Raw genomic sequence first — 21,695 nt, forward strand, 5'->3', positions numbered from 1 at the left:
ATTGATACAAGACTCTATTATATTTCTGTGCAACTTATCTCTGTCCCCTCCCCTCCCCCCATGGGGGTGGAGGGGAAATAGGTTCGCCCCAATGAAGATGAAACTAATCCAATTTAGACTACTTTCGTGGGTTTGTGTAATTTAAACTTTTGTATTATATAATCGTACGTCGTAATAATATAATTTATTCCCAATTGAGAATAGATTAGTTTGACTTATAGCGACACACCAAAAAACATATTCAATTCCTTCTCTTTGCCTTGTATAGAAAACTACTTTTTTTTTTCTTCCTCTAGAGTTTTATATCTATGTATCTCATACTTCAAAGTAGCTTATAGTCTTCATTCAGTAGATCTATCTGTATATATATATATATACGTATTTGTTTGTCAAAGAGAAGAAAAAAAAAAGTATTTTCGATGATCACGATGACTATGACGCGTCACAAAAAAAAGAATCTTCATTTTTTTTTTTTTTTTTCTGTCGATCTTCTTTGTTTTCCACACCCCCCCACCCCCTTTCGCAAATTGAAAGAGAAGAAGAAAATATTAATTATCTTTCGCTTTAATTTTTTTTACTTTTTTTTAACACCCCCCTTCACAAAACACAAACTTACACAAAGATTAGCGAGAACAAATCGGAGTTCATCGATATCACTCGGACTCTAAACACCGTTCTTCATAAAGTATAAGCTACCCATAGTCCAACACTACACACCTGCTAGAGTTACATCTAACACACGTACTCCAGAATACATAGCGTTATGAAAGAACAAGACAACATAAACAGAGAGACATCTTCAGAATGATTGTTCTCGTGTGCCCCTCTACTTTCAAGTTTTATAATATTTGGTTGACCCTTTCATCATCGATTACCTGTACCCATAACCACAAAAGAAATAAGGAGAAAGATAACAAACCTGCATTAAATAAGCAGAACAACAAACCCCACTGACACATTACGTATACTTACTTATACTGCCTTCCCGCCATGTATAGTACATACATTTGCGCCATGCCTACATGTAAGGCATATCTCCTGCTACTGCTAGGACTACAACTACATATATATATATATGTATATATATATATACGTTTATACTGACTCAACTCCAATAGTAGAATATTCCCCACTTCCTTTTTCGTAATTCCAGGTGTCTAACCCGCCTCAAATACGTATAACAAAATGCAACAAGATTTCATCAATTAACTCAGGTACAATTTGTTAAAAAATTAAAAAAAATTGGCCAAACGTTTATGTCTCAAACTCAATGTTTTTTTTTTTTTCTTTTTTATCCATTTATTTATTTATTTATTTAATTTGTTGGGTTTCCTCTTTTTTATGAATAGATCTTGTGTTTAATTTCAATCCGCGAGTGATTGATAGGGTGTAATTAAATTGCTTGCGTCTATTCGAAAGGCTATACGTCTCTATGTATCTGAACTCTCTAGTGAAGACCCTAGAGAAGAAGAAAGAGAAACCCGACGTCTCCTATCGTCGGCGTGAAAAATTTTCTTCTCCCCTTAAATATTTACACCCCCAAAGCGCGTGTATTTCAACATCTTGCTTTGGTTGTCAAAATTTGCAGAATAGAGTCTGATTTGGGAATAGATAATTTCACTTTATGGCAAGAGCTTAGCGGGTAACCCTGTCTCTTTTGAGAAAGTATTACGACGAGAATAAACTAGGGTGGTTGATACGTGTAACTTTTTTCTTTTTTTCTTTGACACCATGTTTAATTTTCTATCACAATGTTCGTATTGAAGATTATAACAACCTTACTTGAACTATACGGTGTAGACTCACTATTTAGTTTTAACTAGAGGTACGACTTTGATCACTTAAACCCACAGTGCAATGTGTAATAACAAATGGTGTGGATAGAGGAGTCTGGTATTTCTTGCTCTTTCCATTTGGGGTGGTGCTAGGCACACAATAGCTGGCATTGAGCAACTACGTAGTTATTTCACTTTAGCTTGTTTTAAATACTGGCACGTAACTGGCTAGACTTCCAAATCGCTTACCCTAGCATCAAACACGACTTTCACTTTCTTAGCACGGCAAAGTGTCCACGACCTTCACACACTTTACATCCAGTGAATGACAAAAACTCAGTACCCCTCTTCACTTGTTTCTTACAAACGATATTGCCCAACTCAACTTGCCTTTCAAGATCATCATATCCGTTTATTTTAAAGTGGTAGCATCCAGTTTGGTCCTGAATGAATGTGTAGGTGTAACAACTTCATTGCAGTAATGTGGTAGTGTAAATTGCTATATGGGAGCAAGTAGTTCGAACCATTTTGTGGTTGTGGAGAAAACGCACGTGCTATTGTAAAACGACAAAATCTCATCTTTTATACAATCTAATCTACTTATTAGCGTCTTCCTTCAAAGTGACAATTCTATTCAACACCAATGCATCATCTTTAGAGTCCTTATCAACACAAAAGTACCCCTCTCTCAAGGCTTGGAATCGAATAGTATGGTTCCCCTTATCCTCCTTGATGTTGAATTGTGAACCAGGTACAGTCAAATTCATTGGCGACTTGGCGACAATCTCATCAAAATTTGATTCAATCACAGCATTGGTCAAGACATCTTCACTAGAAGGATTGATATCAGCGAGGTACCCATCAGGATGGGCAGCAGGGTTCTCAGAGTTGAATAACTGGTTGTAGATACGAACTTCCTTGATTGGTTTGCAATTGTTAACGGGGACCCATTGGATATAAGTCTTTGGCTTCTTTGTAGTTTGGTCCTTGTCGTAGTCAACATGCACAATGGTTTTACCACTGACAGTTTCAATCGATTTGAAAATAATGTTGAATGGTACTTTCAACAACCCAACCGGTTGTCCTGGTGCCAAACGGTAATATTCTTTGTCGGCCGGTTCATCGCGAACATCTCCGCCGTCAATAAACACCCGGTTGGTGAACTTCAATTTCCTATTACCCAAGGAATTGATATCTTTACCAGGCTTGTATGGGATTTCCACTTCCAACTCGAAATCGTCATCCAAGTTATCAATATGAACTTCAACTGGATTCAAAACTAAAAACAATCGAGGCGTGGTTTGATCGAGGAATTGGCGAACAGCACTCTCAAACCGGGTAGTTTGGATATTTGTCGTAGATGTCGTTACTCCCAAAGTATTGATGAATGACAATATAGCACCAGGGGGGATACCTCTTCTTTTGATGGCTTCCAAGGTGTAGATTCGTGGATCGTCCCAGCCTCTGACATACCCTTCATTGACAAGCTTGGCAATTTTTCTCTTGGACATAATGGTTCCCGTCATGTTCAATCTTCCATACTCTCTTTGGGCTGGTCTATACACATGCAAAGCATCACATAACCATTCGTAAGATTCTCTTGACAAGACAAACTCAGTAGTACACAAGGAATGAGTAATGTTTTCAAACGAATCAACTAAACAGTGCGTGAAGTCATAAGTGGGGTATATTTTCCACTTGGATCCAGTACGATGATGTGGCTTGTTCAATACCCTATATGCCACCAAGTCCCACATTTGTGGTGAAGGACTAGTCAAATCTTGTTTCATACGTAAAGTGGCCTCACCAGTGGCATATTTGCCTTCCTTCATTGCCAAAAACTCTGCCAAATTATGCTCAACTGATTGTGATCGATGCTCACAAGCAAATCGCTCACCTCCCATAGAGCCATCCTCACGTTGTCCACGTCCTAGTTTAACTTGTTCAGGCGTACAGTGACAGATATAAGCTTTGTCCAACTTAATGAGCTTGACTGCTAGTTCAAAAAGCTCATCAAAGTAGTCGGAGGAATAGGTAATCTTCCATGGTTCGTAACCCAACCATGCAACCATCTCCTTAATGGATTCAAAATACTTGGCCTCTTCAGCTTCAGGATTAGTATCATCAAAACGTAAATAACATTTGCCTTTGTGGAATTGGGCAAACCCAAAATTAACCATAATGGCTTTTGAATGTCCAATGTGCAAAAATCCATTTGGTTCAGGTGGGAATCGGGTATACACTTGGCCCTTGATGAATTCACGATGGGCCTCTAATAATTCAGGATACTTTTGTGGTTCCTCGCCAGGCTTGTGTAGATCGCCAAGGAATCCTTCAGAAAACATGGATCTTTCTGGTTCCTGCTTGGTTGTTGCGGTAGCAGCAGCAGCAGCAGCAGTAGCAGCAGTAGCAGAGGCGGAAGTAGCTGGTTTCTTCTTTTCCTTTTTCTTCACATCCCTTTCATCCTTTGGTCCCAATCTGGCCAAAAACAACTCGTCTAGAACTGGCTTGAATAAATTGGGTGGCGCCCATTTCAAAGATGGTTGAGCTTTGACCTCAGACAAAACTTTTGGCAAAATGGCGTACCTCTCAGATTCCAACTTTGAACTGATCGAATCAAGGTACTTCGCAATCTCTTCCTTCACTTGCGGCTCTCCAATTTCTACACCAACACCAGTTGCCTCGTTAAAGGCATCTTGCTTAGGTGACGATTCAGCTTGCAAGTACTTGATCCCCTCAGAAATCTGCAAATTAGTCTTTATCTCATCGTTGTTGATCCCATTAATCAAATACTCCACATGAGGAATCGCTTTTCCATGTTTATTCTCCAATACTGCCAATTGGTGCAACAAGGTCAATTTTTTTTCATCGGTGTATGAGTCAACCGATGACTTTGCCAACACGGATTCCAACAACCCAGCTACTTTCTTGTTCTTGGCGATATCCTTTGACTTTTTCTCATCAAATCCAACTTTTTGGAACAATACAATCAATTCTTCTTCTGATGATGACATGGTTTTGAGGGCGTCGTAAGTAAAAGATTACAGAGATAACAGAGTAAAGAACAGTGTGAAAAAAAAAAAAAAAAAAAAATTGCGTTGTCAATTGTTTGTCTAATGTCTCATTTTTCTATTCACTCAACCAAGGGCGTGACATCCACCATGGGTCATCATTGATAATATCTACATGGTATTGTTTTATCTCTGCTTTCCTTCGACTCTTGTCCTCTCTTTGCTTCTGTCTGGAAGTAAGTTCACCCTTGCGAGTATAGTTTATTAGCTCCCTCACCAATATAGTCCCCTTTTTGAAAATCTCCAACTCATTATTATAGTTTACGCCACATTCCTTGAAAAGTATCTCATTTTTGTCAGAAGCCACGGTACCCATTAGTTTCTGTTCAGACTCTTGTGGCGTTAGACCAAGTTTAACCAATTCCCAGAATGCAGTATTGTAGAGATTATTTATATGACAATCAACTTGTCTCCAGCTAAAGTAATCTCGCACTACTTGAAAGTTGGGATACACCACTGCTCTTGCGTCAAATGTCGGTATCATATCCTCTTCAATAGGCTTGTCAATGAATTCCAAATTCCAATAAAACATGTAATACGTGGACATTAAACTGGCGAAAAGGGTACACAATTTCATCTCCCTTCTTTCGTATAGCTCACATTTCCGTCGCAACAAAAAACTGTACTCATCGGAGTCACCATATGCCATTAAAACATCACTGTACCTCTCCATCACCTTCTGCGCAGCTCTATTCATTACCCCCAATGCCCGTAAATCATTCGGTTTTGCAAAGTTGTAGTGCTGAGAGAACTTGTGGAAACCCTTCCCATCAACACGTATGACAATATATGTCTCCGGTAGTAGATAATTTTCTCTCTCAAACGCCTTCACGTATTCATACTTGGAGTTAGCCATGGACTTGGATTGAAAGTGAAGAGCGTGTGAGTAAGTGAGTAAGTGAGTGAGTGAGTGAGTGAGCATAATTACTGGAAGTGTTTTTACTTTGTGCAACCAAGTCCCTCAAAAGTCATCTCGATGAAAAAATGAAAAATGAAAAATGGGAAAAAAAAAAAAATTACACTCAATTTGTCTTGCCCTTTTCAAACACCAGTTCTTACAACTACTCCATGACACAGGCCAAGTTTCGTACTCTAGAACGAGAAAAGAGGTTTCAAAACCCTCCCAAAGATAAATCTGAAATATACCCATTGTTGCAAAATGCAGTCGCTCCACACATTGGGTCATTTGATGCATTGACCGATGGCGAAGATGGCGGCTTGCTAAACATGGCCGTTAGGGACATTGGATCGAAAACCGTTTTTGACTCAAAAGAGACTGATAGATTGGGCAACAAGCTCAACATTAGAGTTGATTCTGTCTCAATATCCAAGCCAAGTGTACCACCAACGGATAAATTGTCAATAAATAGAAGGACTTTACCTAGCGAGTGTCGTGAAAGAATGACCACTTATAAAGCTAGACTAATGTTGAATGTGACGTGGAGCGTCAATGACGGCGAAGAGCAAAGTGAGATCAGAGAAGCAGGCCAAATTCCAATCATGTTGAAATCGAATAGATGCCATTTGCAAAAAATGTCTCCAAACCAACTCGTTGAAGCAAAAGAGGAGAGTGACGAGTTGGGTGGTTATTTTATTGTCAATGGTATTGAAAAATTGATCCGTATGTTGATTGTGCAGAGAAGAAATCATCCTATGGCAATCATTCGTCCATCGTTTGGCAATAGAGGTGCCTCGTATACCAAATTCGGTATTCAGATTAGATCAGTAAGACCAGACCAAACATCACAAACCAATGTGTTGCATTACCTCAATGACGGAAATGTCACTTTCCGATTCTCTTGGAAGAAGAATGAGTATTTGATTCCAGTGGTTATGATTTTGAAAGCTCTTGTTGAAACCAATGACAGAGAAATCTTTGATGGGATTGTTGGTCATGATATTGGAAACTCATTCTTAACCGATCGTTTGGAATTGTTATTGAGAACTTTCAAATCGTACAATTTGCATTCACAACAAGAGACATTGGCGTATTTGGGAGATAAATTCAGAGTTGTCTTTGGTGCAACTCCAGATGTCTCTGATATTGACGTTGGAAAGGAAGTGTTGAAAAGAATTGTTTTGGTGCATTTACCCAACAACAAAGACAAATTCCGTATGTTGTTGTTCATGATTCGTAAATTGTATTCATTGGTGGCAGGAGATTGTGCTCCCGATAATCCAGATGCAACTCAACATCAAGAGGTGTTGTTGGGAGGTTTCTTGTATGGTATGATTATCAAAGAAAAAATTGACGAATACTTGCAAAGCTTTAAACTTCAAGTGCAATCAGATATCAACCGTGGTGTTGGGGTCAACTTCTCCGATCGCAAGTACATCACGCGAGTATTTTCTCGAATCAATGAAAACATTGGTCAAAAGTTGCAATATTTCCTATCAACTGGTAATTTGGTCTCACAATCAGGGTTGGATTTGCAACAAGTTTCAGGGTACACTGTTGTTGCTGAAAAAATCAATTTCCATCGTTTCATTTCACATTTCAGAATGGTGCATAGAGGTTCTTTCTTTGCCGAGTTGAAAACAACCACCGTTCGTAAGTTGTTGCCTGAATCCTGGGGTTTCCTATGTCCTGTTCATACTCCCGATGGATCACCATGTGGTTTGTTGAATCATTTGTCACACAAGTGTGTCATTGCCACCACTGCATCTGACGTTTCCCAAGTTCCTGCTGCTTTGGCTCAACTTGGTGTGTCCCCAGCAAATGCATTTGCCGCTGGACCTGATTTGTGTTGTGTTCAATTAGACGGTAAGATTGTTGGATGGACAACTCATGAACAAGGTAAAATCGTTGCCGACACTTTGAGGTTTTGGAAAGTAGAAGGCAGTCATGGTTTGCCATTGGACTTGGAAATTGGATATGTCCCTCCATCTAGTAAAGGTCAGTACCCTGGTTTGTACTTGTTTGGTGGACATTCGAGAATGATGAGACCAGTCAAATACTTGCCTTTGGACAAGGAAGACATTGTGGGTCCGTTTGAGCAAGTGTACATGAACGTTGCTGTGACCCCAGAGGAAATTGAAAATGACATCCACTCACATGTTGAGTTTTCACCAACAAACATTTTATCCATCTTGGCCAACTTGACTCCCTTTTCGGACTTTAACCAATCACCAAGAAACATGTACCAGTGTCAAATGGGTAAGCAAACTATGGGTACACCAGGGACTGCATTGGTGCACAGATCGGATAACAAATTGTACCGTTTGCAAACTGGACAAACACCAATTGTTAAAGCCAACTTGTATGACGACTACGGAATGGACAACTTCCCCAACGGTATGAATGCGGTTGTTGCTGTCATTTCGTACACTGGGTATGATATGGATGACGCCATGATTATTAACAAATCTGCAGATGAGCGAGGATTCGGTTATGGTACTGTTTACAAAGTGGAAAAGATTGACTTGTCACAATCGAGAAGAAGAGGTGATCCAATTACTCAACATTTCGGATTTGGTGAAGATGAGTGGCCAGAGGCTTGGAAGAGCAAGTTGGACAATGACGGGTTCCCATTGATTGGTGTCAAGGTGGAAGAAGGCGACCCAATTCTCGCATACTACGACGATACACTTGGGAAAACCAAGGTGAAAACATACCATTCATCTGAACCTGCATACATCGAGGAAGTCAAGTTACTCGGTGATGATGCGGGTGATAACGAAGGACAGCAAGTAACCATAAAGTACAGAATCACGAGGCAGCCGATTATTGGTGACAAGTTCTCCTCAAGACATGGACAAAAGGGTGTTTGTTCAAGAAAGTGGCCGCAAATAGACATGCCATTTTCCGAAAGTGGTATGCAACCTGATGTCATTATCAACCCCCACGCTTTCCCCTCGCGTATGACAATTGGTATGTTTGTTGAGTCTTTGGCAGGTAAAGCTGGAGCATTGCATGGTGTTGCACAAGATGCCACTCCGTGGAAGTTTAGTGAGTCAGATACACCTGCCGACTACTTTGGAGAACAATTGTTGAAAGCCGGTTACAATTTCCATGGTAATGAGCCAATGTACTCTGGTGCCACTGGTGAAGAGTTGAGATGCGATATTTACATTGGATGCGTTTACTACCAAAGATTGAGACATATGGTTAACGACAAGTTCCAAGTTAGATCCACTGGTCCAGTAAACTCGTTAACCATGCAACCGGTGAAAGGCAGAAAGAGATCAGGAGGTATTCGTGTGGGTGAGATGGAAAGAGATGCATTGATTGGTCACGGTACTGCATTTTTGTTACAAGACAGATTGTTGAATTGCTCAGATTATACACAAACTTCGATATGTAAATCGTGTGGATCGATACTAACCACACAAACATCTGTTCCCAGAATCGGATCAATGGCAAGTGTTAGGTGTAGAAGATGTTCGATAAGGTTGGATAAGTATGATGGATATGCTGAAGATGCTGATATCTGGGAAGATGGACATGGGGTCAAATTTGTTGGAGGTGATAACACCACTACTGTTGCTATTCCATTTGTTTTGAAGTATTTGGACAGTGAACTCTCGGCCATGGGTATAAAGATGAGGTATAATGTGGAGCCAAAGTAGATTTGAAATTTATAGATTTATTCAGCAAGTATAAGAACATTTGTTGTTTTGGAGTTTTCAATAATATATCTAGCGTTTTGTAAATCACTGCCATCTGCTCGATCTATCGCCTCTTGTTCATTTTGAGCTATCCCCGCCTCCAAGTGACGCTTTATTATACGAGACCTGACAATCGACTCAGGAGTTGAGATAAACCAGGTATCGTTGACTAGTGTGCTGATTTCATTCCACTCGGCATCTTTTAACGACGTGTAGTTACCCTCTATAATGACAATCTCGATGGCCGAGTTAATCTCAATGTCGTCCTCGACGGGGTCTTTAAGTTTGTGGTCGAATGATGGCGCTTTCACTGTATTGTGTTTGTTCTTCAATCGAGCCACCAACTCCACAAATGCTTTTGAATTGAAGGTGAAGGGTGCTCCTCTGCGTCTTATTGCCTCTTCCGCGTTGGGCATAGCTTGCAACTCGGATCTGTACAAGTGAAATCCATCTTGGGATAGAACGATGGTTGGAGCAACTTCTTTTGTCAACAGTGCTGCCATCGTACTTGCAAACGTAGTCTTTCCTGCGCCTGGGACCCCGGCCAAGGATATGAGATATCTAGAGTCATTGGAGCTGAAGTGAGATTTGACTCTATCGACAAGCTGATGTGTTTGCTTGTCGGTAATGGTAACTTGATCAGACATACTTTGCCAAAAATAAAAATAAAAAAAAAAAAAAAAAAATTGATTTGAAGCTTTTCGGTTTACGTCAAAAAACAAACGTTTTTTACATGTATGATCTACCCACTCAATGGCATTTGCGCAGAATTGATTCCTTACAACCTAGTGATTGCATCTATGGTCTAGGTTATGATTCCAGCCAGCTCACATGTGGGTTTTATGTCACAAATTTTGATAAAGTTTGGATGGAGGAGTTGGATCGAGAGGATTTATCAAAAAGGGCAAGAGAATTGGGCATTGACGGATTGACTGATGAGAAATTGCGTTTAATATTGGATACATTGGTGAAAGGCATTCCTAACAAGGTAAACTTCAAGCAAAACTCTGAGCTTGTTCATGCCCAGGTTGATCTAGACTTTGCATGGAAATTTCAACTACAGGGCCAACCACCGGAGACAGTCATCCAATTTCTATCCAAATTGAACTTCCAACAGTTTTCCAATATTTCCTACTTGAGATATGAAATTGGTCAGCTCAAACATGTCTTGGAGGCAAAGGAATCGTACTCCAGGTTTTTGGAACTAAATTTCAAGCAGGCACATGGTGAACTGTTGATCAAGCAGTATAAAAAGAACAACAAGGAGGTAATTCATCTCATCACTAATTTCAATAAGCAGAAATGGGAAAACGAGATCAAAGAGGAATACTTGAAGAGTCGACAACAGGACGCAAAAGCCGCTAACAAGCTTAATCTTGAAAATGCTATAGCGTGTAATTTTCCAGCAAGAGAATCACAGTTGCCTTCAAGTAATAAATCCCTCGCCAAAAGAGCCCCCACCAGCACACCAATTAGCCCTTCTAAGCGCTCTCGAACCAACAGCTTATCGCTTAAAGAGTCTCCTAAACGCAAAAAAATTGGTCAACTTTAGTCATATTTGCAATGCTAATTCCTTCCATCTAACTATAAACACATCTAATGCTTCATTTTGTTCATCACTCATTACGCCTTGATATAGTACCTTTAATACCGCAGACCAGAAATCCACAAATTTGAGCGCGTTTTGAGCTGTTGGTTCATCAACGTATACCGGAATTTTCTTCAGCTTTCTTCCTTCGCCTATTTCTTCAAATGGTACAAATCGCACTGGCATGGCCCTAAAATACTGCTGGAATACTGAAACCCAAAACCGGATTAATATTTGGCTGCATTGAAGTAAGCTCACAACGTTTTCCTTTTTATAATCACGTATTAGGTCGATATCATCTTGATACTCTGCCACCATGCAATGGTGTAAAACACTCAGTAATAAAATCTGAATCTCTTTGTAAATCACCAACAGCGGTGGTATCCCAGATGTGTTGTTTACCACTCTTGCAACCTTATTGATTTCGGGCGCCACATTATGTAACGGTTGATTAGGTTTATACAATGGCTCACGAAGGCCAAATCTTGACAAGCTCTCATTCTTGACTTTTTGAGCAATCAATGAAGCCTCCATACCCGGTCGGAAGCTGACAGTTAGTATTTCATGCATTAGTGCTTTGGTACAGAGGTTCTTATCATTTGACAAGAGAACAATCAAATGTTGTGGGTGGTATTTTTGAAAGTATAGACAGCAGTCAAGAATTGCATCGTCCTTGGTCAATTGTGTATCTATTCTTTGACTGAGTTTTTGTCCCTTTACTGTGCTCAGATTGCTGGCAAGTTGATTGTATATCCAATCATTTGCCCACCTTGCAAGATTCTTGACCGACTCGCTACTTGACTGATCATTCTCGGACTTGGTTGAGTTTTTCAACCCATCCAACTCTTGTATCACATAAACGGGGATAATTATTTTGAGTCCGTAGTCATTTGCCAATCGGTTGAGGTCATCTAAAATGGCTAAATGAGAGATGCAGAAATTCGTATCGATAATCAAGAGTGATATATTCCCATCAATTAGGGTAAGATCGGGTGCATCTTCTATGTCCATGTTCACTTCGTCTTCGTAGTAATCAGCGTCACGAGATTTGTTCACATATGACGTTATGAGATCCACTTCCTGCTCGTTTTCCATAGGAACCATTTCGATGTCTCCATCGTGATCTTCTTGGTGTGCAACTGCTGCTTGAACTTTGTCATCGATGGTCTTTAAAATGTACTCCACCGGTCGATTCGCTCGTTTTTTCCCAGATGTAATAGGTTTGACTGCTTCGTAGCGGGAGAGCCCCCCTTTTGCGTGTATTGACGGTAGAGACATTTCGGGAAATATTGTGTTTTGCAACAATCTAAGAGAGTAATGATCAGTATCTTTGTTGTCATTTACTTTATTTATTTGTATTTTTTTTTTTTTTGTTGCCTTGCCCTTCAGTACCACCTCGTCACCTATATAACCTCCAATATAAACTCGAATACACTAACAAAAAGACTGAGGAAAATGATAATGATCAACATCCAGGTAATGCGGTTTGTATTCTTCTCGTTCATGCTGTCGGTGACAATATCCGAAAACTCCAAAAACACTTTGCACCGGTCGTTCAAGACTTGCACTCTCTGGTCGATTTCCAAGTACTCTCGCACAGCATTGTACAATGGATGCAAAGCGGGCTCAAATGACCAAAAAAAATCAGGAGTATCCAATATCGAACTTGACAAGTTCACGTCTACACGTAGCTTGAACAACTTACCTGATTTCTTCAACAATTGATTTCTTTTCAACCCTAATCTACCCGTTAATGCCAATTTTTTGGGTAATTTACTAATCAGGTGCAAGATATTCACCATTCTGCTCTCAAATAATCCCAATTTCGTCAGTTGCGCTATTGCATGAGACATGGTGAGCTTAATCAAGTGGTCACTCGAACGTAAGGTGATCATATCGTTGTATATTCTTGGCCTGTGAATTTCCTTGTCGTATTCAAAGTGGAATTCCTCGGTTTCGATATCCTGTTCGTCGATTGGATTTATGAGAAGATCCTGTTCGGCAAACGCCAAATCTGCAAGAATATTCTTTTCGTGAACCTCGGAAAAATTCCAAAACACAACAACACCGTATGCAAAGACAAACATTTCGGCGTGATGTTTGGAAACATCTGACAGGCTATGTGTTGACGAGCTCTGCGTTTCCTTTGCCCTACTCTTTTTTGGACTTTTACCACTCTTGTCACTATTAGAATCGGCGCTATCGCCATCATCGCTGATTCCTGATACGTCCAACGGTGGTGCAAAAAATTGTGGCTCACTTGGGTCAAAGGGACTGCTATTGTCAAAATTTTCCAACTCCGGATCCATTGAGTAGTTGTTTGCATCCTCTGGAGTCTCAACTCCGGAGTAGTATTCATAAAGGTGGTCTGTTTGTTCCGACTTGTTGATCATCTTTTCCATGTGTTTATTCTTTGCTTGGAGTTTGGTGGAGTTGTTTGATTTGACACGTAGCCCATCGGTTCCCGGAAGCAAGGGCAATGTATACGGCACATACAATGCTTCGTCATACAACCTTGGCTTGACCTCGTGGTGCTTTCTTAGAAACTTTGCAACTGCTGGAAGATCAAATTCCTCGCAAATAAAGTACGCAGTCATCCTACTGAATTCTCTAGCACGTTTTTCCTTTGGCATTAGCTCTGCTCTTGATCGCGATATTTGAGCTTGTAGTTCCAAATTGCTATCAATTGGCTCTGTGGCCTCACCATTGGGTGGTGGTGATCCACTAAGTCTTTGCTCATCAGGTATCAACACCAACTTTTGTGACGTTTTTGAAGTTCTTGACGGTAACGACTGCGATAGTTTGGGAATGCTCCTTATATTTCTCCTCGATTCCGGGTTCGAAGGACCCACGATCGGAGGCGGAGGCGATGCTGAACTATTCCTAATTCTGCCAAGGCCGAGTTTCGGTGGGAGTCGACTCTGACCCGATGGGATATCACTGGAATTGCTTAGCAACTTGTCAACAGAGATATCAGTGTACTTGTTCCTAAATGCTAAACGTTTCAGCAATGCATTTTGATGTTGCAGCTGCTCAAAGCTGTATGGTGATTGATGTTGTTGCTGTTGTTGTTGCTGCTGTTGTTGTTGCTGCTGTTGCTGTTGCTGTTGCTGTTGCTGTTGCTTTTTGAAATTGTGACCTGCGAATGGAGCCCTAGCTCCTTTTACCTGATGACTTCGAGCATCAGTAACCAAAATGGAGGGGGACCGTTTAGCAGTTGGTCTATTCAATTCAGGAACTGGTGAACCTGCACGAGCTTGATTGGATGACATGGGGTGTGGTGATCTGCTCCGTGTACAAAAGAGACTACTAAAAAAATAAAAAGAAAAGAAAATATCGATTTCAAAAAAATTTTCATCCTCCATCAACCACCTAGTCAAGATGTCTTTTAAGTTAACCGTGGCTGGAAAGTCGGCTACTATTCCGTATCCAACCTTGATTGCTGTATTCTTTGTCAACTCCAGTGACAATGAAGTTTCAATTCCTGTTGAGTTTGTCGATGAAAAATCAATCGACAAGGAGTTCTCAATTAAATTGGTAACACCTAGTGGTGAAACATTTGTTGATCAGTTGGACGCTTTGGACTATTTAGCCCAAACCTTCCCACAAGTTCTTTTGGAAAAATCGAAATCGCAAGAGTGGATCAAGCTTGCTTTGGAGAAATTTTACACCAAAAATTTTAAAGATTTAGCCACTGACTTGGAGAAACTTGATGCTCATTTGAACTTTAGATCTTACATTGTTGGGTACCAAGTCACTTTAGCTGACATTGCCTTGTGGGGTGTGTTGAGAGCCAACCCTATTATGGGATCTGTCCTCAAGAGTGAAACTTACGTCAATGTCTCAAGATGGTACAATTTCTTGGCACAAAGCGACAACAGATTCGATAAATCGGCCGAATTGCTCACCAACTCTTTGAATGAGTTGAAAAAGGCGGCCAAAACCGCAAAAACCTCCGCCGGTGGTAAAAAGGAAACCCACAAGGCCAGTTTTGAAATCGATTTACCAGGTGCAGAGATCGGAAAAGTTGTTACTCGTTTCCCACCGGAACCATCAGGATACTTGCACATTGGACATGCCAAAGCAGCCATTTTGAATGAATATTTTGCCCATGCATACAAGGGTAAGTTGATTATCAGATTCGACGATACCAACCCCACCAAGGAAAAAGTCGAATTCCAGGACTCAATCATTGAAGATTTGGAGCTTTTGGGAATTAAAGGTGACAGAATCACTTACTCGTCTGATTACTTCCAAGATATGTACGAGTTGGCCGTGAAATTGATCAAGGATGGGAAAGCTTATTGTGATGATACTCCATCTGAGAAAATGAGAGAAGAAAGAATGGTTGGCGATGCATCAGCCAGAAGAGAGAGATCTATCGAAGAGAACTTGCATATTTTCACCGTGGAGATGAAGAATGGTACTGAGGAAGGTTTAAAGAACTGTTTGAGGGCCAAGATTGACTACAAAGCATTAAATAAGGCATTAAGGGATCCTGTTATTTACAGATGCAACTTGACCCCCCACCATAGAACAAGGACTGAATGGAAAATGTACCCAATTTACGATTTCTGTGTACCTGTTGTTGATTCGATTGAGGGCGTGACCCACTCATTGAGAACTAATGAGTACAGAGACCGTAACCCTCAATACGAATGGATCCAAAAGGCTTTGAATTTGCGTCCAGTCGCTATTTGGGATTTCGGAAGAGTCAATTTTGTTAGAACCTTGTTGTCAAAGAGAAAATTGCAGTGGTTTGTTGACAAAAACTATGTTTCCAACTGGGATGACCCAAGATTTCCAACCGTTAGAGGTGTGAGAAGAAGGGGTATGACTGTTGAAGGGTTGAGAAACTTTATCATGGCCCAAGGTCCTTCCAAGAACATCATCAATTTGGATTGGTCAGTTATCTGGGCATTGAACAAGAAAGTCATTGACCCTGTTGCTCCAAGATTCACTGCCGTTGAGGCAGAGAATGCTGTGCCAGTCAAATTACTCAACGGGCCATCAGAGCCATACTCTGAATCAAAACCAAAACACAAAAAGAACCCGGATGTAGGTACCAAGTCCGTCATCTTTGCCGATCAAGTACTTATTGACCAAGCCGATGCTGATTTATCAGAGGGTGAGGAGGTAACCTTCATGGACTGGGGTAACGTCATCGTTTCCAAAGTCGTCAAAGAAGGTGACATTGTCAAGTCTGTCGAAGCCAACTTGCACTTGGAAGGTGATTTCCGTAAAACATCCAAGAAATTGACTTGGTTGGCTGATACCAAGGATAAGATTGATGTTGACTTGGTTGATTTCGATCATTTGATCACAAAGGACAAGTTGGAAGAGGAAGACAACTTTGAAGACTTTATCACCCCGGAAACCGAGTTCCACAGCAAAGCCATTGCCGATTTGAATGTTGCCAAGTTGCATGCCGGTGATATCATCCAATTTGAAAGAAAGGGTTACTACAGAGTTGATGTTCCATACGAGGAAGGAAAGCCAGCTGTTTTGTTTAGCATTCCAGATGGGAAAACTGTTTCGAGATATGGTGCCAAAAAAGTAAGCGCTTAGATACTAAGTAACTTAAATAGTTCTTTATCCCCATAACAATGTAAGCCACTCCCATCCCTTCAACTTCTTAAAAGGAGGCTCCGATCTGAGTTCCACATCGTAAAACAATGGCTTCAATCTAACATCTGATGGCTTCAAGAACTTCGTCTTGAAAAAGATCTTTCCCCCAACAAAAAATACGAAAGCCAACACAATCACAAAGTATGCACTGAAAAAGTTGGCAAATTCCCAGTAGCCATGAATGAACACAGGAAAACCACCAGTCAACAAGAACAACACCGAAAAGAATAACGAATACCACCCTGCATATTTACCACCAATGAATGTGTATGGCAAATCCTTTCTGGTGTAACCTTGTGCACTCATTGCTCTGTGGAGAGCAATATGGTTGATTGAAATCACAATCCAATCGCACAACAACACGGATGAGGTGATGTTTTGGAACCATGAGAACACATTCGCCGAAGTTTGGCTAACTGTCAAATACGCCAATGGGATAAAGCAAGAGCAAAATCCCACGGCAATATATGGCAATCCATGCTTGTTGATTTTCAAAAAGAATTTTGGCAACTGTTTCTTGATAGCAAGGGCATAGATTGTTCTGCTTCCTTTGATTATCAGCAAATTGGCGGCAGACAAAGCAGAAGTCAAGACAACAGCGTTGATTATATGTGGGAGAACTTTGATACCGGCAAGTGATATAGCTCTCACCCATGGCGACCCAGAGGCAGTTCCACTTGGTTGCGCAATCACTGGATCATTGTAAGGTACAATCAATGTCAAAATAAACACCATCACAAGGTAAAGCACCAAGACTCTAAGGAACACTCTCTTTGCAGCACGATGTATAGCTCTTCTGGGAAACTTTGTTTCTCCCGCCAACATTGCAATAGATTGAACTCCTCCAAAGGCGTACACAATTGAGCTGACAGCTTTCCAAAAACCCAAGAATTTGCCCAAGGATCCAGTAGCATATTTGGCAGCAAATGGGCCCGGGTGCTTCCAGTAATGAAACCCAAGTCTTTGTTGGCCTGGCACTCCACCCAAGTCAATGATCAATCCAACCAAGATCAATCCAAGACAGAGTAAAATCTTTAATATACCAAAAAAGAACTCAATCTCCCCATACCATTTCACATTGTAGCAATTGGTGGCAATGATGACAACGCCAAAGATGGATATCCATAAAGCAGGGTTTATATCCGACCAGTAGGTCATTATCACCGAAACGGCAGCAAGTTCACTGGGGACAATTGCCGAGTATGTACCGACGATACCAATTGCAAATCCCAACGCCTTGTCAACAAAGTGTTCAGCATGTGCCACATAAGCCGAAGTTGCCGGATATAAACAAGCCACCTCAGTTTGACTTATTTGCGAAGCACCAACAACAGTACCAACTAACACATATCCAAGTAGCATACCAACGGGGCCAGTTGTATGTAATGTTCCTCCACTGGAAAGAAACAACCCGGTTCCGAAAACACCCACCAAAGCAATCATACCAATCAATCTAGCATTCAATTTGGAGGATAATTTATTCTCATAGTGGAAGATCTCACTAGCTTCTTCGATATCCTGTTTGGAGTATTTGAAATTCAACGATTCCACATCTGAACCGTCAGCAATTACTTCAACTTTCAAAGCTTGATCTTTCAGATCCTTCTGTGTAAGAGACATGTTGTAGTGGGGGGGAGATAAATCCATGGCAAAGTCTCTGGAGTGACAGTCCCCCCTCTTTATATATCCAATTACATCTCTGCTAACCAAACCGTGGCGCTCAATTTCAATGAAAATTTCTAAATTGCAAAATCAATAGATAATGAACGCCAAGAAATTGGGAAGCTGAAAAATGAACCACAATAAAAAGGGGACTATTCTACACGGCTCCATTGTATTTTCTTTTCTTTTTCAAAATTGCAACGGCGAGGCTTACTTTTAGAGGCAAATGTAATGACAAGCACCCGTCAGATGCTGCATGTAGCTGACCATTCTAAGGTCAGGTATGCACCGCCATTTTCAGTACACCTCTATCTACAGGTGATGTTCAATGTTGAACCACAGTTTTCTAACCGGTTATCCGCCTTTTTGGAAAATAAGCTTCCCTGCGTCAATGATCTTTGTGATTGCAACTTTCTAATTGCAAAACTAAAATATCAAATTCAAATTCAAATTCAGATTCAAGTTCGGATTCAACACTATACACGACTACTTTATGCCCACAATGCAGTAAGCCAACGCCACCCTTTCAACTTTGGAAAACTAGGTTCAGGTCTATTCTGCACGTCGTAAAACAATGGCTTCAACTTTGCCTCACTTGGTCTGATATACCTTGTCTTGAATAGGATCTTTGCACCGACATACAACACCAATCCTAAAGGAATCACAAAGTATGCGCTAAAAAATGTAGCAAAGTCCCAGAATCCGTGAATGAAAACAGGGAACCCACCTGTCAACAAAAATATGGTTGAAAAGAAAAGAGAGTAGAAACCTGCGTATCTTCCGCCAATGAAGGTGTATGGCAAGTCCTTCCTGGTGTAACCTTGCTCTTTTAATGACCGGTGGAGTGCAATGTGATTGGCTGCAATCACTATCCAATTGAAAAGAATTGCTGAGGACGATATATTTTGGAACCAGGAAAAAACGGTGGCTGATGACGAGTCCACGCTTAGGTATGCCAATGGGAGGAAGCAGGACGCAAAAGCAACGCCAATATAGGGCAACCCATGCCTATTCACCTTGAGGAAAAGCTTTGGTAGTTGTCTCTTTGATGCCAAGGCGTACAACGTACGACTAGCTTTGATAACACCAAGGTTGGCTGCTGATAAGGCTGAGGTCAACACCACTGCGTTGATGATATGCGGCAACACTCGGATTCCTGCCAACGAGATTGCTCTAACCCAAGGGGATGCTGATGCAGTTCCACTTGGTTTGGAAATGATTGGGTCACTGTAAGGCACAATCATGGATAAGATGAACACCATCAAGATGTACAATGTAAAGACTCTGTAAAACACTCTTTTTGCAGCACGGTAGATTGCCCTTCTCGGGTACTCTGTTTCTCCCGCTAACATTGAGATTGATTGAATACTACCAAACGCATACACCACTGAATTGACTGATTTCCAAAATCCCAAGAATTTGCCCAACGATCCAGTAGCATATTTGGCAGCAAATGGGCCCGGGTGCTTCCAGTAATGAAACCCAAGTCTTTGTTGGCCTGGCACTCCACCCAAGTCAATGATCAATCCAACCAAGATCAATCCAAGACAGAGTAAAATCTTGAGCACGCCAAATGCAAACTCAACTTCTCCGTACCACTTCACATTGTAGCAGTTGATGGCGACAATGACAACACCAAATATGGAAATCCACAATGCCGGGTTTATGTCTGACCAATACGTCATGATAACGGAAACAGCAGCAAGCTCGCTTGGAATGACTGCGGAATAAATATCAATCACACCCATGGAGAACCCCAATGCTTTATCCACAAAATGTTCAGCATGGGCAACATACGAGGACGTAGCAGGGTACAAACATGACACTTCGGCAATACAGATCTGAGACGCAGCAACAACAGTCCCTACAAAGACATACGAGATAAGCATGCCGACCGGCCCGGTGGTGTGCAATGTACCACCACTAGAAAGAAACAAACCGGTTCCAATAACTGCAACCAACGCAATCATGGAGATAAGTCTGGCATTCAACTTTGAACTGAGCCGATTTTCATGATGAAAGATTTCATTTGCCTCTTCAATGTCTTCTTTGGAGAACTCTGAGAAGTTCAAAGACTCAATGTCAGAGGCTTGAGCAGAAACTTCGTAAGCTGATTTAACCTTGGGTTCAGTAGACATGATAAAGCTAGTGGAGATGTTTTACAGCATAAGCGAAGATCTAGGATTTGGATAGCTATTTATAAACCAAACAATAAGATCTGGTCAGTAACATATCATGCGCTTACGGCACAATCAATCCTGCAGGTTATTAAAAAATTGCAAAACCAGTTATTGTTATCAGTAAAAAAAAAAAATACTTTAATTGTAAAATTTTCCAACTTTTATCAGTGCAAAACTTGTAGATAAGGAAATAGCATCAGAGAATACGCACTGATTGGTTTTCACGTGGGGGAGAGGTGCGGTTGGTACCAGATCGGTGAGTCTTTGCAACTTCCCTAACCAACTAAAGCTTTGTGATTTTGCCAAGAGTTTTGCATTTTGACAGCTTTCTCACATACCTCCGCCGCCCCCCTGCCGCCCTTTCTTTTTTTGTGGGACTAAAAGTGTGCAAGACAAAGGTACATTCCACACTTTTGCACCGCCTCAAGTTGTGTACACCTAATCCAATTTTAAATTATTTTTGACTGGGGGTTTTGAAACTGTGGATAAAATATGTCTATCAAAAATTTTGAAATTAAATTACGACAAAATAGAAAAAAAAAAAAAGAAAACTGTGGCTTTGCAATACAATGTTATTGTTAATGGACAACATTTCATTGGATAAAGGGTTCAGTGTAGTAGGTGGGGGAAGTGGAGAAGGTTGTGTCGGTTAGAGCATTGTATAGCAAAGGGAAGGTAGATAAAACGTTGTCCCAACCTTCTTTCAAGGGGAAGCAGCGATTTGTCAGATCTCCTGTACAAAACACAAGCTTCCCTCTCCATTAATCAAACTTGCGGTTTCCGAAGGAGATAGTGAGCCACACTTTCAAACGATATATTTCCAAAACGCCATACGTAGATATTCTCTTAGATATGTGTGCGTCGGCTGTATCTGCTTAGTGAAACAAATGTGGCTCATGTTAGTTTGTCACGTGAATGTCTCGTGATGAGGCATGCAACTTTGCGCTCAATCTTTTAAAAAGGCTTGTATTATTCATCTTGAACGCTTTAAGTTGTGTTGGGTCCGGTGTTATTCTACGCGGTCATTGAGAGCTTCCAGTTCATGTGTGTAACTTCTTATTGTATTGCGAACTTTTTTGCATAATTTTCACACCAAAAAAATCGGCTATCGGAAAATGATAAGTTGAAGGCTGATCACTCGGGTACTCACACTAAGCTAACAAGTTTTATGTCTAGAAACCAC

At 40.8% G+C, this 21,695-nt stretch overlaps 9 protein-coding genes across 9 annotated transcripts; 3 read left to right on the forward strand and 6 right to left on the reverse strand. All coding sequences in view use genetic code 12, as the record gives it.

The window, feature by feature from the left end:
* Window positions 1-2,371: 2,371 nt before the first annotated feature.
* Window positions 2,372-4,789, reverse strand: GLN4 (glutamine--tRNA ligase; the record flags this gene model as incomplete). Its single annotated transcript, XM_051752951.1, has 1 exon — window positions 2,372-4,789. One exon carries the CDS (start codon window positions 4,787-4,789, stop codon window positions 2,372-2,374), a length of 2,418 nt encoding a protein of 805 aa, XP_051608019.1.
* A 115-nt stretch (window positions 4,790-4,904) lies between these two features.
* On the reverse strand, window positions 4,905-5,702 carry THG1 (tRNA guanylyltransferase; the record flags this gene model as incomplete). The annotated part of the gene is made up of 1 exon (XM_051752952.1): window positions 4,905-5,702. One exon carries the CDS (start codon window positions 5,700-5,702, stop codon window positions 4,905-4,907), a length of 798 nt encoding a protein of 265 aa, XP_051608020.1.
* A 212-nt stretch (window positions 5,703-5,914) lies between these two features.
* Window positions 5,915-9,415, forward strand: RPA135 (DNA-directed RNA polymerase I core subunit; the record flags this gene model as incomplete). Its single annotated transcript, XM_051752953.1, has 1 exon — window positions 5,915-9,415. One exon carries the CDS (start codon window positions 5,915-5,917, stop codon window positions 9,413-9,415), a length of 3,501 nt encoding a protein of 1,166 aa, XP_051608021.1.
* A 17-nt stretch (window positions 9,416-9,432) lies between these two features.
* On the reverse strand, window positions 9,433-10,101 carry KGF57_003526 (uncharacterized protein; the record flags this gene model as incomplete). Its single annotated transcript, XM_051752954.1, has 1 exon — window positions 9,433-10,101. One exon carries the CDS (start codon window positions 10,099-10,101, stop codon window positions 9,433-9,435), a length of 669 nt encoding a protein of 222 aa, XP_051608022.1.
* An 86-nt stretch (window positions 10,102-10,187) lies between these two features.
* KGF57_003527 (uncharacterized protein) lies at window positions 10,188-11,006 on the forward strand (the record flags this gene model as incomplete). Its single annotated transcript, XM_051752955.1, has 1 exon — window positions 10,188-11,006. The coding sequence occupies one exon, from the start codon at window positions 10,188-10,190 to the stop codon at window positions 11,004-11,006; it is 819 nt and encodes a 272-aa protein (XP_051608023.1).
* Window positions 11,007-11,020: 14 nt separating this feature from the next.
* Window positions 11,021-14,314, reverse strand: KGF57_003528 (uncharacterized protein; the record flags this gene model as incomplete). Its single annotated transcript, XM_051752957.1, has 3 exons — window positions 11,021-11,038; window positions 11,097-12,425; window positions 12,482-14,314. The coding sequence occupies 3 exons, from the start codon at window positions 14,312-14,314 to the stop codon at window positions 11,021-11,023; spliced, it is 3,180 nt and encodes a 1,059-aa protein (XP_051608024.1).
* A 109-nt stretch (window positions 14,315-14,423) lies between these two features.
* Window positions 14,424-16,610, forward strand: GUS1 (glutamate--tRNA ligase; the record flags this gene model as incomplete). The annotated part of the gene is made up of 1 exon (XM_051752958.1): window positions 14,424-16,610. The coding sequence occupies one exon, from the start codon at window positions 14,424-14,426 to the stop codon at window positions 16,608-16,610; it is 2,187 nt and encodes a 728-aa protein (XP_051608025.1).
* Window positions 16,611-16,634: 24 nt separating this feature from the next.
* On the reverse strand, window positions 16,635-18,290 carry KGF57_003530 (uncharacterized protein; the record flags this gene model as incomplete). Its single annotated transcript, XM_051752959.1, has 1 exon — window positions 16,635-18,290. The coding sequence occupies one exon, from the start codon at window positions 18,288-18,290 to the stop codon at window positions 16,635-16,637; it is 1,656 nt and encodes a 551-aa protein (XP_051608026.1).
* Window positions 18,291-18,823: 533 nt separating this feature from the next.
* On the reverse strand, window positions 18,824-20,470 carry KGF57_003531 (uncharacterized protein; the record flags this gene model as incomplete). The annotated part of the gene is made up of 1 exon (XM_051752960.1): window positions 18,824-20,470. One exon carries the CDS (start codon window positions 20,468-20,470, stop codon window positions 18,824-18,826), a length of 1,647 nt encoding a protein of 548 aa, XP_051608027.1.
* Between the last annotated feature and the right edge of the window lie 1,225 nt (window positions 20,471-21,695).

Source organism: Candida theae (genome assembly GCF_024610275.1).
Source record: "Candida theae strain CBS 12239 chromosome Unknown scaffold9, whole genome shotgun sequence".
NCBI lineage: Eukaryota > Fungi > Ascomycota > Pichiomycetes > Serinales > Debaryomycetaceae > Lodderomyces > Lodderomyces theae.